This window comes from Hemitrygon akajei, chromosome 3 (genome assembly GCF_048418815.1).
Source record: "Hemitrygon akajei chromosome 3, sHemAka1.3, whole genome shotgun sequence".
Taxonomy (NCBI): Eukaryota; Metazoa; Chordata; class Chondrichthyes; order Myliobatiformes; family Dasyatidae; genus Hemitrygon; species Hemitrygon akajei.
This window is the reverse complement of record NC_133126.1, coordinates 177,692,118-177,707,206: the sequence shown is the minus strand read 5'-3', so window position 1 is coordinate 177,707,206 and position 15,089 is coordinate 177,692,118. Positions and strand designations below refer to the sequence as shown.

The 15,089-nt window shown below is 39.4% G+C and overlaps 2 protein-coding genes across 9 annotated transcripts in view; one reads left to right on the top strand and one right to left on the bottom strand.

Annotated features, from left to right (window-relative positions):
• agfg1a (ArfGAP with FG repeats 1a) overlaps positions 1–15,089 on the bottom strand; it is a 59,679-nt gene that overhangs the window by 2,250 nt on the left and 42,340 nt on the right. For 3 of the 7 annotated variants that reach the window (XM_073041431.1, XM_073041436.1, XM_073041433.1), the window contains one exon: positions 10,413–10,496. In XM_073041431.1, coding sequence (XP_072897532.1) covers positions 10,413–10,496 — 84 coding nt within the window. Of the gene's footprint in view, positions 1–10,412; positions 10,497–14,836; positions 14,931–15,089 lie in introns of all 7 variants that reach the window. The other 4 variants (XM_073041437.1, XM_073041438.1, XM_073041432.1 and 1 more) reach the window with 2 other exon arrangements.
• LOC140725665 (thiamine transporter 2-like) overlaps positions 1–15,089 on the top strand; it is a 61,386-nt gene that overhangs the window by 20,856 nt on the left and 25,441 nt on the right. The window lies entirely within an intron of this gene.

The following is a 15,089-nucleotide window of genomic DNA, read 5'->3' as shown; positions in this document are numbered from 1 at the left end:
TGCTGTACACAGGGATTGCAATCACACTGTAGTGGACAAGTCTGGATAATGATATAACCACTGCAACACAACTGGGTAGAAATTGTCCAGAAGTACCACAACTGCGCCGATTGGCAACATTTCCCCACACAAGTTCCACTAAGTTCGGCAGTCCTGCATCTGTTAAGCATTCTGGAGCTTTCCCCATATCCATTAAGATGCTGGGATCCTCACAGGAACCCACTGGTGGAAAACAAACTTGCTGAAATTCCCCAGCACTTTGCTGCAGAATTTGCCAGCTGAAGCTGTCAGACCAGATGTGCAGAAGCATGGAGCCTCTAAGTGAAAAGGGCAATAGTTTTGATAGTTCCCCCCCTCCCACCACCACACATCTCCTCCAAGGCCATAGTCCATCCCATAGGGACTGTCATATGTCACCATCTACAACCTTGAGATTCATTTACTTGCAGCTATACTTAATACATGCAATAATCATAACAGAATCCATAAAACACCGCACTAACAGGCTGGACTACCAGTGTGCAAAAGACAAAAAACTGAAAATAAAAGAAATAATAATAATAAATAAGGGATAAAAATGGAGAGCACGAGATGAAGAGTCCTTGAAAGTGAGTCCATAGGTTGTCAGAATAATAACGGTTCCTGAATTTGGTGGCACGAGTCCTGAGGCTCCTGTACCTTTTTCCAGATGGCATTGATTAATTCTTAACATTTCTGTGAATGCTTCAGAGTGTTCTGGACAAGTTTGTCAGCGAGAAAGATTAAGGGCATGGCTCAGATGGCTGTCAAAGTTTGCTCAGCTGTTTCACTGTAGTAGTACTTCTGGTTTCCCCCCCCTCCACCCCATGTGACTGCACTATACTGCACGTGACTCTGACACTGTAGAGGTCTTTGACATTTAGGTTTGCTGTGGTTCCGTCAGCAACTGGCACTGGCAGACCTGGAGAAATTAGGCTCATACTTACAGTACCTCATGAGACAGACATACAGACAGTTATTCATTGCTGTCTGCAAACTATACATTAGTAAAAATATTTTAAATATTTACTACATAGAATTAATGGCTGCAATTAGTAAGCTTAAATTAAGCAAGTCACCAGGATCAGATGGGTATATGGCAGAGTGGCACAAAGAATTTAAAAATGAGTTAATTCCTGTTTTACTCCCCACACTGAACTGGGCTCTAAAAAAGGCATAAATGCCACCCAGCTGGAAGGAAGCGACAATCTCAGCTATACTAAAAGGCAAGGATAAAATGGAATGTGAGTCATTTAGACCAATATCTGTTCTTAATGTAGATTATAGATTATTTACCTCCATTATGCCAAAAGATATGGTAAAATTATCAGAATGTAATTATCAGCCTATATATGTGTGTGTGTATATATATATATAAAAATTAAGGAAGATATAACAAAATGGAACCCAATTCCTTTTTTTAGTTTCAGTTCAAGGATTGAATCTATTAAAATGAATATACTGCCCAGACTATTATATCTCTTTCAAACCCTACCAATAGAGTTTAATCAAAATCCATTCAATGAATGGAACAAGATGTTATCAAGGTATATTTGGCAAGGTAAAAGGCCCAGATTTCATCTCAAAACTATGCAATTAGCCAAGGAAAAGGGGGGATGGGGCCTACCTTCTCTTAGAGATTATTATTTTGCAGCACAGTTGAGAGCTGTGATATGTTGGTGTAACCCATCATATGATGCTCAATGGAAAAACATTGAGGAGCGGGTACTTCCCATCCCCATACAGGCAACTTCGGCTGACAACAACCTACAAAGGTACATAAATACTACTGATAACCTATGGGTGAAATGGACTCTTAAAATATGGAAAACTATTATAAAAGAATATAAATTAGAGGGAGATATTGAAATTCTTAAATGGTGTGCATATGACTCGGATTTTACACCAAATAAATTGGATGCTAGATTTAAGGACTGGACTGCTAAAGGAATAACAGTTCTTTGCAGCATAATGAAAGAAGGAACACTGTTCAGTTTTGAAATGCTTAAAGAGAAACACTTATTAGAAAAACAAGACTTTTATCGGTATTTACAGATGTGACAATATGTTAATAGGATGGTTAAAAATGTAACCAAGGCAAGTACATGTTTGATAGAGAAAGCAAATAATTCAGGTAACGGTAGTAGAATCATTTCAAGTGTGTATAAGGGTTTGTCAAATATTAAAACACATTCGACTTCATACATTAAAACAAAATGCGAGAAGGAAAGAGGGATAATTATATCTGAGGAAGAATGGACAATAATATGGAGGTATCAATGGAAGTGTACCAGTTCACAGAAATGGAGGGAGTTTGGATGGAAAAACTTGATATTTTATTACACCCTCTCAAAAATCCCATTATGATAGTAACCTCCCTGTTTGCTGGAGAAATTGTGGAAATCAAAATGCAAATCATTATCATATTTTCTGGGACTGCCCTGTTATCAAAGTCTATTGGAGGGGGATACACAATGCCCTACATCTATAAATGTGAAATACCCTTAGAAAGTAAGACCATATATTTTGGGTATATACCTCAAGAATGGTTGAAAAGAGATAAATATTTAATGAATATACTGCTGGTGGCTGGTAAAAAGACTCCTACTAGGAAGTAGTTATCACAGGAGAGCCCAACCTTAAATACATGGATGGACATTACAATGGTCATTTAGAAAATGGAGAAGATAACAGCCATCTGTTAATCATAAGTTGGAACAATTTGATTCATACTGGGAAAAATGGTTTAACTACATAATGCCTCATAGGCCTGATTTTATTCTCACAAATCAATATGTAAAAAAAAGATCACTCCCTACTTGTACATAGTTTTCTCCTTTCGCTTGTTCTCTTTTCTATGTGTATACCTCAGATAAATATTATGTGGAGATTTGTGGCATATCTGATTATATGATATATGTACAATATCTGATATACATCTTATGGAAATGTTTGTTTAATGATGAACTTCAATAAAAAATAAATTACAAAAATATTTACTACATAATAAAGCATGAACACAAACTATCAAATAAAGATCAAAATCTGTCAATGTTGTTTTTAGAGCAGTGCATTTCGAACTTTTTCAAAAAGATTTGAGTCATTTGTTTGTCCTGAAGTCTAATCTAATAGTGCAATGTAAGTGCCTCAGACTACTTATTTTAAGAATGGAAAATTCAAATCTCACCTTTCACGTTTCACTCAATGTGGAAGTCATGTGAAAAAAAAAATCATGGACTAAAATAGCTACATCAATTAACAAAAATCAAATAAAAGCTGAATGATTTTCATGTGTTACCTTTTTATTTATTTTAAGGGAATAAGCCTACTGCTCATACCTGGTCTGCTCTGTATGCATTTCAGGTCCCACATTTAGGCCAATTAAAAGTTCAAACTAAATTGTGTGTGTGCGTGTGCGCATATATGTATGTATATGGAACATGAGTTGAGTCCTTAGATTGTGGGAACAGTTCAATGATGGGGCAAGTGAAGTTCTCTACACTGGTTCAAGAGCCTGCTGGTTAAGGCTGTTCATGAACCTGGTGGTGTGAGTCCTGAGGCTCCTGTATCTTCATCCTGATGGCAGCAGTGAGAAGAGAACGTATCCAGGGTGGTGGTGGTAGTGAGAGAAGGGGTCTTTGATGATGGATGCTGTTTTCCTGCAACAACACTGTAGATGTGCCCAATGGTGAGGAGGGCTTTACCCAGGATGGACAGGGCTGTACCCACTACTTTTTTTGACTGAATAAAATACAATGACTGAAACTGTGAGCACACACAAGGACTCAAATACTTGCACTAACGGCACTTTGTGCATTACTGTGACATTCTGGTACTGCTGTAACTTATTTTATGCTACTCATCTATTTAGTACCGTTTTTCTATTACTGTCTTGTTTTTATCTACCGCTTTGTTTGATTGCCTGAGAGGAAGCCAAACAGAGTTTCATAGTACCTATGTATAATGACAATAAAGATCATTCAATTCAATTCAATTTTTTGTTGGACATTCCTTTCAAAGACATTGGCGTTCCCATACCAGGCTGTGGTGCAACCAGTCAATATGCTCTCCACCACATATCTACAGAAGTTTGTCAAAGTTCCAGATGTCATGCCGAAACTTCACAAACTTCAAAGGAAGTAGAGGCACTGCTGTGCTTTCTTCATAATTACACTTATGTGCTGGGACCAGGACAGAACTGGTTTTGTGGGGCACACTCATCTACGACTGTTTTCCCTCTATATTGCATCACCATAAATTACTTAAAGTCAAACTTAAAGACATATACATATTCTTCAGGTATCTAAAATTAGTTTAAAGTTAAACAACAATCATGGAGATTGCTTACCACCATTTTCAACATGCGGGATTGAGTAATCACTGCTTCCTGTGTCATCACTACTCAAACCAAGGACGAACACAACACGTCCTGATGAACAGTGTCAGCCCGAAACATCAACTATTTACTCTTTTCCTTAGATGCTGCCTGGGCTGTTGAGTTCCTAAAGCATTTTGTGTTTTCCGCGAAGTAACATTTACTTTGGTTGCTGACTAGTCATTAGATAATGTTATTGAGCCCTAGGATCATAGAAACAGGCCATACAGAAGCAAGTCCTTTGACCCAGTGTATGTGCTGACCTCCAATCACCAAAGTCTCTAATCCTATATCAATCCCAATGTTTCTTCTCGCCATGTTTTCATCAGCTCCAATCAGACTGCACTAATCACTGAAAACACTAGAGGCAATTTACTGTGGAAATAAACTTACCAATGGGAGGACATGGGAAGAAAATGGAATAAAGATTAGCTTTATTTGTCACATGTACATCGAAACAGTGAAATGTGTCATTTGAGCGAGAACTATGTTGAGGGGCAACCAGCAAGTGTTGTCATGCTTCCAGGCCAACATAGAATGCGTTCAACTAACTCTAAGCTGTCTGTCTTTGGAATGTGGGACAAACTGCAGCACCCAGAGGAAACATGATCACAGGGAGAACATACAGCCTCCTTAGAGACAGCAGTGGGAGTTGAACCCAGACTGGTAATCACTGGCGCTGTAGAGGTATTGTGCTAACCGCTACACTACTTTACTTTATTGTCACCAAACAATTGATACTAGAACGTACAATCATCACAGCGATATTTGATTTTGCGGTTCGTGCTCACTGAAGTACAAATCCAAGTAAATATAATAAAAAATTTAAATTATAAATCACAATTAGAAAATAGAAAAGGGAAAGTAAGGTAGTGCAAGTTAGGTCCAGATATTTGGAAGGTACGGCCTGGATCCGGGTCAGGATCCATTCAGCAGTCTTATCACAGTTGGAAAGAAGCTGTTCCCAAATCTGGCCATATGAATCTTCAAGCTCCTGAACCTTCTCCCAGAGGGAAGAGGGACAAAAAGAGTGTTGGCTGGGTGAGTCGTGTCCTTGATTATCCTGACAGCACTGCTCCAACAGCGTGCGGTGTAAAGTGAGTCCAAGGATGGAAGATTGGTTTGTGTGATGTGCTGGGCTACTGCGCTATCCTGGCACCTGAAGGAAACCCACAAGCTCACAGGCAGAGTGCGTGAACTCAGGCAGCTCTCAAGGCTATCTGTGCCACTGCGCCGTCTATGGGAAATCAGTAATAGTCAAATAAAAAACAAAATAGTGGTTCAAAACAAGATGAGGGAGTGGAAAATTGAAAGCTAGTAAGTAAGGAGTGAGTTTAACAACTGTCGTGCTTCAGGAACCAAAGGGTTCACTCTTCCCAATCAAACACATATAACAGGTAGCACAGGCTTTTTATTTTATAACAAATAGTGATGATCAGTGATAACAATGGCAATGATATCTTAACTAAGTTTCTTATCTGTTGTCAGTGGCACTGGGGTATACCCAAATTTAAAGGGGAAGGAAGTTTATATAATTTTGTGATATCACAGATATTCTTCATATACAAAAGATTCAAGAGAACTAAAGAGCAGTGGTCAGGTGTAGCACCTTGGCTGCTTACATGGATAAGCTTCAGGAGGAAGATGGAGAGGGTGGATGGGAGGTAAAGATATGTCTAGTGATAGGATCCCTTTGGAGATGGCACAGGTTTTGGAGGATGATTAAAGACTGTGGCTTGGCTATACATGATGTTGTGAAGGGATGCAGTATAAATCGCAAGCAATAGTTTTATGGCAGTTCATGATAATTAAACATTTGACTGCCATGAGTCTATGAAAGTGACCTTGAACCAAACGTTACTAAAAACCTTTAACTACAATGCTCAGTAACAGGGAAAATGGCAATGTTAATGCATTCACTGTCTACAACAAAAATCTGAACTTTGTTGTGTGCTCCACAATGGCTGGCTGACCTGGTCTGGACTAAAGGAGTGAAAACCCAGGCAAAATTCACACTGGTCATCAACACCCAATGGCTCTGGGTGAAAAGCTGCACAAATCATTGGATCAGGTTTCACTTCAACAGCCTAAATAGTCAACGAGCAATCACGTTCAACATTTAATATGAAAGTTGCAGAGATATGATAAACTCTGGTTCAGTGTTTTCAGTATAGCAACAGAGGGACTTCTTTTACAGTCCATTGCTTCTAAATGCATCACTTGGCATCAATAAAGTCTGTGCTAATAGTACTCACTCAACAATGATCCTAAATAAATGGAAACAAATGCAAAACTTGATACAGTCCTCCCCTCACTCATAACTTCCTAATGTAAAACAGTTTTCAGGCTTCACATATTTCATCCTTCCTTTAAAAACCCATATATGGAAAATCATTAAGGACCCCCATCACCCATGACATACCCCCTTCTCATTGTTATCATCGGGGATAACAATGCCATACTATTCTATATCATGTATTACATTGTTCTGCTGACATTAAGTTAACAAATTTCATGACATATGCCAGTGATATTAAACCTGATTCTGAATCATCTGAAAATGTAAGTTTTAATTACCACTGAGAAAAGATCAAACTATGAACTCATGTGGATTGTTTCTAAATGCAAGATGACAACTCACCTGGGATCTATATTTATTTTAAAATGCAGGCTGATAACTGGTGTCTAACTTCACATCAAAAGGTTTAACCTTTCATGTACTTGATATGCTAGTCTCAGGGAACCCCAGGGCAGTGCAATGGTTGAAGTATAATGGGCAAAGATGAAATTTTGAGTAAAGAAGCTGATACAGAGACAAAAGACACCAAAGGAAGTGAAGCAACTTTTCTTTTGGGAGGGTGGGGGGGGGGGGGGGGAAGGGATATGGGTTTCAAAGTTAGTAAAAAAAAAAAAGTTCAAGTAAAAAAAGCCAGAAAATTAATTTTCATAATTCTTTTCACAACCAGAGCTCTTCTTGTTGGTCCAGTGGTTAATCTTCTGAAGTTGATGGACATGGCCCCAACTTTTATCCAATAGAAAAAATTTTAGAACACAGTAACAGTCAAACATGCAGTTCCACCCATGTGAAACAGTCCAAGTGGACAGTACTAAATACAACACAACAATCTTGTGTGCAGTATGGTTCAAGAACTTCTGAATTAGTAATTGATGGCCTCTTTGAAGATAGCATGCTTTTTCACCACTTTCTGTCACTATCCTGCATACTTTTATTCTTTAATTGATTTGGACCTAATGACTTCAGCACCAGGATAATGAAATTCTGTATTATAGAAAAATATTCCGCCCATTTGACCATCCCAGTAAGCTACTAACAGGTATCCCACTCCAAATGTCTGTTTAACTCTTAATTACCATATTGTTTGACATATTGCTGACATCCACATTGGATTTCTTGCAGCTTTTAACCTCTCTATCTCGTCAACATTGAGAAATTTACCACTCAATTTACATCCTCTTTCCAATATTGCCACCACTTCATAAACTTCAGTCTTCGAGAAATGCAACCATGCTCACAACCTATGAGAAATGCAGACACTTGGAAATACAACCTCCCCATAGGTTCCTTGTCAGGCACCATCACCACACATCATCCGATCCTGACTCAGAAATACATCACTATTCTTTCATTATGGCAGCACTGAACAGCTGCAGGATCATCTTTACCAGAACAATGAAACAACTCAATGTCAGGTAATAATAGTTGCACTGAGCTTTACACCATGCCAATATTTTAAAGAATAGAACTTGAAAACAAAAAATTATAAAAACAAAGTTCACTCAATCCACTAGATATGTTTGAGGAAATCAGTTTTCACTTTTCAAATCAAATTCCCCCCCCCCCCCCCCCCCTTAAACTATCAGCTTTCATTCTCATTCTGGGTACTTCACCATACAATACTGGTATTCAGAGCTTACAAGCCAATTTTAGCTGTTTCAGTTGAATGCACATTTCAACTTACAAAAATTAGGTCAAGGCCAGACCTGAAATAAAATACAAATTAATCTGCAGTATTTGGTTCCTCACAACTCTGCAGTGATCTGGTAACAGTACAGACTGATGGTTCACTGAAAGAAATACTGCTGCTTAGACAGAGTTTCAACCTAAGTGATAAGTAGAATTATCACTACTGCTCATGTCAGATGCAAATCAAAGATTAAGGCCATTGTATCCACTTAAGTGACAAAATAGTGGGGCCTTTAGTTTACATAAATCAATTTGAATTCAGCATCGAAACTTTATGAATAAGTAATGGCATGCTGGCCTTTATAACAAGAGGAATTGAGTATAAGAGTAAAGAGGTCCTTCTGCAGCTGTACAGGGCCCTGGTGAGACCCCACCTGGAGTATTGTGTGCAGTTTTGGTCTCCAATTTTGAGGAAGGACATTCTTGCTATTGAGGGAGTGCAGCATAGGTTCACAAGGCTAATTCCTGGAATGGCGGGACTGTCATAAGTTGAAAGATTGGAGTGACTGGGCTTGTATACACTGGAATTTAGAAGGATGAGAGGGGATCTGATTGAAACATATAAGATTATTAAGGGATTGGACACGCTGGAGGCAGGAAGCATGTTCCCGCTGATGGGCGAGTCCAGAACTAGAGGCCACAGTTTAAGAATAAGGGGTAGGCCATTTAGAACAGAGATGTGGAAAAACTTTTTCACCCAGAGAGTGGTGGATATGTGGAATGCTCTGCCCCAGAATGCAGTGGAGGCCAAGTCTCTGGATGCATTCAAGAGAGAGTTAGATAGAGCTCTTATAGATAGCGAGGTCAAGGGATATAGGGAGAGGGCAGGAATGGGGTACTGATTGTGTATGATCAGCCATGATCACAGTGAATGGCAGTGCTGGCTAGAAGGGCCGAATGGCCTACTCCTGCACCTACTGTCTATAATGTGCTTCCACTGATAATCAGCATGAACGGTTAGTTTCTTCTCATTAAGAATTTCTGATTTACAATTTGAATTGTAAACTGGACTTTGGCACGTCTTCGAAGAACACAAGAACATAAGAAATAGGAACAGAAGTAGGCCATCCGCCATTCAGTAAGATCACGGCTGATCTGACCATGGATTCAGCTCCACCTACCTACCTTTTCCCCATAACTCTCAATTCCCTTACTGTGCAAAAATCTATCCAACCTTATCTTAAATATATTTACTGAGGTAGCCTCCACTGCTTCATTGGGCAGAGAATTACACAGATTCACCACCCTCTGGGAAATGCAGTTCCTCATCTCCATCCTAAATCCACTCACCCGACTTTGACATACTTCTACAGATACACAGTGGAGAGTATAACAACTGGTTGTATCATGGTCTGGGATGGAAATACCAAGAATGGAAAGTGATGGATACAGCCCAGTCCATCACAGGAAAAGCGCGCCCCCCCAACCACTGAGAACACCTACAAGGAGCACTGTCACAAGAAAGCAGCACCCGTCATCAACCCCTACCATCCAGGCTAAGCTCTCATCTTGCTGCTGTCATCAGGAAGGTGATACAGCAGCCTTAGGTCCCACACCACCAGGTTCAGGAACACTTACTACCCTTCAACCATCAGGCTCCTGAACCAGTGTGAAGAACCTCACCCACCTCTACACTGAACTGATTTGACATCCTACGGACTCACTTTCAAGCACTTTACAACTCATGTTTCAGTATTATTTACTGAGTTATTTAATATTATTATTGTATTTGCAATTTGTCTTTTCCATATAGGCTGCTTGTCAGTTTTTAAGTACAGCTTTTCATTAGTTCTATTGCATTTCTTTGATCTATTATAAATGCCTGCCAGAAAAATGAATCTCAGGTTTGTACATAGTGACATATACGTACTTTGATAATAAATTTAGTCTGAACTTTGAATTGCCGACAACCTGCTTCCATTGACCTGCACTGAACCTGGATGAGCAGGGACTTCAGAGGTTACTGATACATTCACGTCACACCATGAACACTAATGGTTTCTGTCAGACCTCACCAAGGCTCATCGTCCATACCTGCAGTTCTGCCGTTAGCCTGGAATGGGTTTGTGGCAGCAGTCGGTGGCAGAACAGGAGCACTTACAAACGGATTGGTTGCTGCTGGAAAGGCAAAACAAGGAAAGACCCACTAGAGTTAATTAATTAAGATGACAGATCACAAAAAAAAGGACAATTGCTCATTTTGCTATTAAGCCAGTGACAAGCAACTTGCATGTAATTGTGGTGCTGTATAACAGAGCTCTTCACACTTCAATCTTACCTTAAAAATCCTATCAATGGGGTGATAAAATTTAACTAGGTCAATTTTTTTTTTGTAAGTGGGCAGAGTAAATTCTTGCTTACCCATGATTTGTAAACAACTCCACAATTTAAAAAAAAATGTAACATAGGCAAACTTGCCAACAAGTTTTACCTATACCATTTCTATTTATGGTAAAATGCATATCAAGCATTTAAGGGCAGTGGACATTTTGGGCTGAGACCCCTTAACCGGAGCAGTTGACTGCCTACAGATACTGCCTGATCTGCTGAAATTGTACTGTATCATTGCTCTGGAATCTGCAGTCTCTCATGTCTCCATTTAAGGGTCAGTGTAGAGGTCTGCAACATGAAGTGACTCCACTTTAATAGTTCTCCATCAATCAATACTTCAACATTAGCTTGTATTACAAAAATGTAGTACTCAAATGGTAAAATAGTACAGCCGTGGCTGACAAGGGAAGTTAAAGCTATTGTAAAAGCAAAAGAAAAGGCATACAACAAAGCAAAAATTAGTGAGAAAACAGAGGATTGGGAAGTTTTTAAAAACCTACAGAGAGCAACTAAAAAAATAATTAGAAGGGAAAAGATGAAATATGAAAGCAAGCTAACAAATAATATCAAAGTGGATAGTAAAAGTTTTTTTCAAGTATGTTAAAAATAAAAGAAATGAGAGTGGATATAGGACCACTAGAAAATGAGGCAGGAGAAATAATAACGGGACAAGGAGATGGCTGATGAACTAAATGAGTATTTTGTGTCAGTCTTCACTGCGGAAGACACTGCCTAATGTTGTAGTGTGTGAAGGAACAGAAGTGGGCGCAGTTACTGTTACAAGAGAGAGGTGCTCAAAAAGCTGAAATACCTAAAGGTACTTAAGGCAACCGGACCAGATGAACTGCAGCCTAGGGTTCTGAAAGAGGCAGCATTAGAGATTGTGGTGGCATTAGAAATGATCTTTCAAAAATCAATGGACTCTGGCATGGATCCACAGGACTGAAAATTGCAAATGTCACTCCACTCTTTAAGAAAGGAGGAAGGCAGCAGAAAGGAAATTATAGACCAGTTAGCCTGACCTCAGTGGTCAGGAAGATGTTGGAGTCAATTATCGGAAAAGGTTAGGAGCAAGTTCAAGTGTTTGTTTTCATTTAAGAGAATTCCCCAGTTATAGGGGAGGTTCTATTAGATTGGAAAATATCTAATGGAAATCTTTTAGTTAAGAAGGATGAAAGACAAAGGAAACTACAGGGCAAGAGTAGGAAAACTGTTAAAAGCTATTATGGCATTACTGCAGGGCCTTTGAAAAATGTAATACAATAATACAAAGCTAATGTGGTTTAGTGAAAGAGAATTCACATTAGAATTTCTGGATTTACTGGAGATCTTTAAGAACGCTGTGGATAAATGGGAACTGAGGATGAGCTAGAGTATTTGCAAAAAGCACTTGATGAGATACAATATTGAAGGCTATTGTAAAAAGAAACCACAAAAGCAATAGTGTAGGAGATAGTTTACTGGTACAGACAGACGATTAGCTCACTAACAATGAAAAACAGCAGGCATTTGATTGAACAATGCCATTAAAATTTCACAAGGACACAAAGTTAGTGTGGAAAGCAAGTCACAAGGAGAAAGTCAGGAGGCTAAAGGCATCATGGAAAGGTTAAGACCATAAGATATAAGAGCAAAATTTCTCATCTCCGTTCTGAAAGGATGTTTCCTATGGGGTGGGGAGAGGGTGGGGGAAGAGAGGAGAAAGAGTCTAAGACCAGAGGACACAGCCTCAGAATAGAGGGGCATCCTTTTAGAAGGAAGATAAGGTGGAATTTCTTTAGGCAGGAAGTGGTGAATCTGTGGAATTCTTTGCCACAGGCAGCTGCTGAGGCCAAACCTTTATGTATATTTAGGGAGAGGTTGATAGATTCTTGATTGTTCAGGGCATGAAGGGATACAGGGAGAAGTTAGAAGATTGGGGCAAAGAGGAAAATTAGATCAGCCATGATGAAATGGCAGAGTAGATTTGATGGGTCAAATGGCTAATTCTGCACCTATATCTTATGGATGCCCCTCTATTTTGAGGCCGAGTCAGACAAGGACTTGGCAAGTAAAATGTAACATGGGGAAAAATTTAACCATTTTGACAGGTAAAAAATGTATTTAATTGATAAGCGATGGGAGAGCTTTGAGGTGTAAAGTGTTTTGGGTGTCATGTTGCAAGTACAAATAGTTAAGAAAGCTAATAAGATGTTATAATTTCTGACAAGGACAATGGAATACTAAAATTCAGGGAGGCTGTAGTTCAGTTTATAGGATATTGGTGCAACTATAGTTAGAGTACTGATACAACATTGGTCTCCTTATTTATGCAAAGATGTTGATAAATAGGAAGCAGTTCAGAGATTTACCTGACTGACACTTTGGTATGAAAAAAAAAAAGGGTGCTCAAGCTAGTCTCAAATTAGCTGGAGTTTAGGACGAGAGGCAACTCAAGTTCGTGAAGGGTCTTTAACAGGGTGGATGTGGACAGGATGTTCTCTCATGTGGATTCTGGAGCAGAAGGCCACAGTTTGTAAATAAGGGGGATCATCCATTTAACAAGATGAACTTTATTTTCCTCTCACAGGATTGTGAATCTGTTGAAATTCGTTTGGGGAGAGTTCGTAGGATAGCTCTGGGAGTTGGTAGGATGTTGTGGTTGATGACCATATCAGTTTAGCCATGATCTTAACGAATGGGGAAAACAGGTTTAACAGGTCAAGTGGCCTAATCCTGTCCTTAATTCACATGTTCGTATGATTGCAAATACTGATGAACTGAGAAATATATTACTACCACAATTCAATCTGCTGAGGTAATTGCTGCGACACAAGAGCCGGCATCTGGTGAAATAAACAAGCTGCTAGGGGAATTCAGAGGATCAAACAGCAGCTCTAGAGACAAAGGAATTGTCAACATTTCAGGTCAAAACCCTGTATCAGCACTGGGAGTATAGGGAGAGAGAACCAGTATAAAGAGGTGAGAGAGAGGGGCGAGGACAGAGTTGCAGGTGATGGGTGGATTCAGGTGAGGAAGAGTTGATGGGCAGCTGCTGGAGGAATAGACGGATAGACATACTAACAGCAGCTGAAAGGTAATCCGTGGAGACAACAAAAGGCCGCAAGTTATGGAATTTGACACGAGTGGAATCAGGTATGGGAAGAATGAAGGGCAGATGGGAAGAATAGAGCACTGAGAGAGTTGAGAGTGTGGTGAAAGGTAGGTGGAACAAGGATGGGGGAGGGGAAACAAACTGGGTAACAGGAGGCTGGGGAAGTTTTGAGAAGACTAGAGTGTGTGGGAGGATGTGGGTGAATCAAAAGGAAAGAACCGTGGGGGGAGGGAGGCGGGGAAAGAACAGGTTACCTGAAACTGACAGATCTTTGATTTCATTAGCTGCAGCTTAAGCTGGTTTTACAAAAAGTAACAGATATAAAAGTATAATAACTTTTGACTTCCTGCGAGGATCTTATTTAATATATTTGGTACAATTATTTGATACGAAATCACTTGCTGATCAGTAAAGGTTGCGGTAAGAATATATCAAAACAATTGGGAGCATAAATGGCGAAAGGTTCGGTGCTTTTTATTTTCTCTCATTGAAAGTAGGCCAGCTAACAATACAGATGGCATTTTATCACATATAAGCAAATCTGAAATTTAGAATATTTGTTTAATTACAAAAATATTACTTGCAATATTTCCATTTTTCCCCTCTTAAAGAAGTCATTCAGCCATCAAGTCTATGGAACCCACATGGGCAGCATGATAGTGTAGTGGTTAGCAGAACGCTTTACAGTACCAGTGACCTGGGTTCAATTCCCACCATTGTACATTTTGTACATTCTCCCCATGACCATGTGGGTTTCCTCTGGGTGTTCCAGTTTCCTCCCACAGTCCAAAGATGTACCGGTTGGTAGGAAAATTGGTCACTGTAAATTGTCCCGTGATTAGGCTAGGATTAAGTTGGGGGATTGCTGAGCAGAGCAGCTTGAAGGGCCAGAAGGGTCTGTCTCTAAATAAATACAAAAATAAAAACAATCTCATTCCTATTTTCCTTTGCACTCATTTCCCCCCACAATCTTATCAACTTTACCACCCACATACACTAGGAGAAATTTAAAGTGACTAATTAGCAGACCAACCTCAAATCTTTGGGATGCCAGAAGAAACCAAAATACCTGGAGGAAACCCATGTGGCCACAGGAACCTCCCCATCCCCCATTGCTCTTAGGGATTCTAAGTCTGTGCAGGGTATTAAAAGAGGGGATAAATTACATAAGGTTTCGTTATATGCGGATGATTTATTAGTTTTACATTTCAGACCCTAGGAAATCTATTTCTTTTACGTTATCTATATTTATGGAATTTAGTATTTTCTCTGGATATAATCTCAAC